This window comes from Carlito syrichta, unplaced genomic scaffold (assembly GCF_000164805.1).
Source record: "Carlito syrichta isolate Samal-C Ts95f unplaced genomic scaffold, Tarsius_syrichta-2.0.1 Scaffold313468, whole genome shotgun sequence".
In the NCBI taxonomy this organism is placed as follows: Eukaryota; Metazoa; Chordata; class Mammalia; order Primates; family Tarsiidae; genus Carlito; species Carlito syrichta.
This window is the reverse complement of record NW_007257564.1, coordinates 453,136-456,855: the sequence shown is the minus strand read 5'-3', so window position 1 is coordinate 456,855 and position 3,720 is coordinate 453,136. Positions and strand designations below refer to the sequence as shown.

The window sequence follows — 3,720 nt, the reverse complement described above, 5'->3', positions numbered from 1 at the left end:
GCCCGGCTGTCCCCGGCGCCGCTCGGAGGGGCCGGGCTAGAGGGCGATGCTGCGCCCCGACCCGCTGCAGTCGGGGCGCCAGGGTCGTTCGAAGCCACGGACACGTCCAGGGCAGGAGAGGAGGTGGCCTTGCTGGGGCGGCCGGCGGAGGCTGTCGCAGTCAGGACCGCGAGCGGGCTGGGCGCGTCCGCGGAGCCGGGGTGTGCCCTCCTTGGGCCTGGAGGCTTTCTCCCCAGGGACGCTCCTCAGGGGCTGAGAAGATGGGTGGACGCGTCTCAGGGCGCTTGGACCTATCGCGCCGCGAGTGGGGTGTGGGTGGCGGGGGCGACGGTCGCTTCGGTCTCGTGGGTCGTCCTGGACCTGGACTCCCCAGCTGTCAGGGGAAGGGGAGGCCGCTTGCCCTGGGCGGTTCTCTCCCCTCCCCGCGCGACATGGTGGCCGCTCCTGGGCTTGCGCGACCGTCACCTTTTCTGTCCCTCTCCTCTCCCAGGTTGGCACCAACGGTATCATCTCCACCCAGGACTTCCCGAGGGAAACTCAGTACGTGGACGATGATTTCCCCACAGACTTCCCGGCCATCGCCCCTTTCCTGGCCGACATCGACACGAGCCGCGGCAGGGGCCGGGTCCTGTACCGCGAGGACAAGTCCCCAGCCGTGCTGGACCTGGCCGCCCGCTATGTGCGCGCCGGCTTCCCGCGCTCGGCCGCGCGCTTCACGCCCACCCACGCCTTCCTGGCCACCTGGGAGCAGGTGGGCGCCTACGAGGAGGTCAGGCGTGGGGCGCTGCCCTCGGGGGAGGTAAGTGACCAGGGATGGTTTGCTGCTGAGCAGCTGAGAGGTGGCCTTGAATTCCGAGGTGGGAACCCAGGGACCAGCTCGGAGTTTCTTCTGAGTGTGCTCTTGCCTTGACCCTGGTCTATCGTTTGGTGGTACCAGGGCTGAAGTGGCTTGGAAGCGAAAAAGGCCGTTGGGCTCTGGGCATCTTCTGAGACTCTGGCGGGTGGTCACTCTTAGAGAAAAACTACTTAGGGGATAGGAGAGTCGGAGTGAGATCCCGGAGCCCCTCGGAACATAAGACGGTTGACTGGTTGCATATTTGTAGAAAGTTCTCTGAGTACACAGTTGTTTCTAAGTCTATATTCATTGAAGGAAAAATCAGAAAATACAGAGAATTTTAAAAAGAACAACCATTCATTTTCCCACCACTGTTAAACATTTTCTTGTGTACACGTTCCAGAGTTTTTTCTTTATACGTATATCTTTATTGCTGTCTGTTAACAATGATGGGTTCATTCTGCACATACTGGTTCATAACTTGTTTTATTTTCACTGAATAGTGTATTGTGAATATGTTTCAATGTTAATAAAGCCATTTCTACAACATCATTTATAATGACTGCATAATAGTGCAAACAGTGAATTTACCAGTTTCCTCTACCAATGTCCCCAGTGGTCATTAAGGTTAGCTCTAAGTTTTATTATTATAAGTAGTAGCATAAAGCACTGTTTTAAAAGCTAAATCTTTGCACGTGTTCTTAGTTGACATCCTAGGAAGTGCAGTTGGTAGGCGGGAGAGAATGTGTTTTTTTTTGTGAGGTTCTTTATAGCTTTTGCCTAATGGCCTTCCAGGTACCAGTTTGCATGTTCCTTAGTTTGCAAGAGGCTGTCCTTAATGTGTTTTACAGTCTATACGGGAGAGAGTAAAAACACCCAGGCTCGCAGTCTTTAGTCTTTTCATCAACATTTGAAGGGCTCCAAATGGACATGGGTGGGGCCAGAGTGTCTTGGTAAATGGTGAACTACCTACCCCACTCCTGGAATAGGCAACGGCTTCCTCCTATGAAATTAGGCATCTGGGTCGGACTCCTTGGCTCAGCCTGTAATCCCAGCACTTTGGGAGGCCGAGGCAAGAAGATTGCCTGAGCCCGCAGGTTCAAGACCCGCCCAGGGAACTTGGTGAGACCTTGCCTCTACAATAAATCAAAAATTAGCCGGGTGTGGTAGCGCACACCTGTAGTTCTGGCTTCTCAGAAGGCTGAGGCGGAAGGATCGCCGGAGCCCAGCAGGTTGAGCTGCGGTGGCCAGGAGCATGACACACTGCCCTCCAGCCTGGGTGCCAGAGTGAGACTCCAACTCAAAAAAAAAAAAAAAAAAAGAAAAGAAAAGAAAAGAAATTAGACCTGAATCTAAAGTACCATACCCCAAGGGCTCAAACTCTGATCGTCTCAACTTTAACTCACCAGAGTGTTTCTTAGCTATGGAAAGACGGCGCATATTCCCTTTAAGAGGTTAGGTTGCCTGCCCTTGTCACTGATCTCTGTCTTGTAAGGATGCTGTGATATAAGCCCTTTGCCTAAGGACTCTTTAAATACAAGGTCATTTTTTAAATTAAAATTTTTGGCTGGTCCTTTTTTGCAGAGGGGAAGGGAGTTAAGGGAGGGATATATTTGTAGATTCCATTTCTCTTTTACTTTTCTAATTGAAATCCTTCTTCAGACATTGCCATGTGCTGAGTTGGCTTCAGAATTTTTTTCCTTTAGAAAGAGATGAGGATTCTGTTTGCATAGGGGATGTTTTTTCAATTACCCACGTTGAAGGTTCTTCTGAATATTTTAAAGAGCTCTGGGACTTGAGTTCTTGTTTTAATAGTTCTTTGGAGATATTTGGCAAACAGTAATCTACCTTGCTTGAGGGATTGTGTGAGTTCTACATGGCTTTCTTAAATCTTGGCGAACTAACCTCCTGTTGCAAAATTACTGGAAACTGGGATGTATCAGAGGAATGGCATCTTTACCATTTAAAACCATTTCAGCTGCTGCTTTTCTCTTCATGGATATTCATGTTGGGTGTGACAGGATGTTGTATCTGATAGTGTAGGAATGTCCAGGTGTAATTGCATCTGAAAAAAATGTGAACTAGTGTTTATCATTTCAGGTTATCTGAGATTTCTTAAGCATCATAGGCACTTCACAGAGCACAAAGGTCATGGTGTTAACCTTCAAAATACTTATTGATGGGAAGCATAAAGAGGACGAAAGTTTACTTTAGCCATGTTTTGGGGGGAGGGGAGGAAGAGGATTTTGTTGGTGTCATTTTAGGGGGGTATTGGAGAACTGGGGTACACAGGTCTGTGTGATGTGGGGAATGGTTTGTTAATATGGAATTTAAGTTGTATTGAAAGGACTGAGAGAATGTATATTGAGAATGAGATAGCAGGGGAGATTGTTCTGAGCCTTGGGCAGTAGCCTTAGACTACTGAAGGAGCAGTAGTAGCCTTAGACAGATGAGTGGAAGGTTACCCACTGTGGTTTGAATGTTTGCCTCCTCTGAAACTCCTGTTGAAACTTAATCCCCGTTGTAGCAGTGTTGAGAGGTGGGGTCTCAGAGAGGTGATTGGGTAGTGAGGGGTCTCGTTCATGGATTAATGGATCAATCTGTGATCATGGGGGTGGGACTTTAAAAGAAGAGGAAGAGAGATCTGAGCTGGCAGATTAGCACACGCACACTCAGCTTTCTTGCCATGTGTTGACCTGAGTGCATCTGGACTCTGTAGGGGGTCCCTGCCAGCCAGAAGGCCCTTACCAGAGGTGCCCTTTTGACCTTGGACTTCTCAGTCTCCATAACTGTAAGAATTACATCTATTTTCTTTCTTTTTTTTTTTTTAGTTGGAGTCTCATTCTGTTGCCCAGACTGGAGTGCAGTGGCCGCTCCCGGCCACC

At 49.4% G+C, this 3,720-nt stretch overlaps 1 protein-coding gene across 1 annotated transcript in view; it reads left to right on the top strand.

Annotated features, from left to right (window-relative positions):
- The first annotated feature begins 46 nt into the window (after window positions 1–46).
- Window positions 47–3,720, top strand: part of NID2 (nidogen 2) — a 73,132-nt gene continuing 69,458 nt past the window's right edge. The window contains exons 1-2 of the mRNA XM_021718796.1: window positions 47–159; window positions 280–799. Coding sequence (XP_021574471.1) covers window positions 47–159; window positions 280–799 — 633 coding nt within the window. The remainder of the gene's footprint in view (window positions 160–279; window positions 800–3,720) is intronic.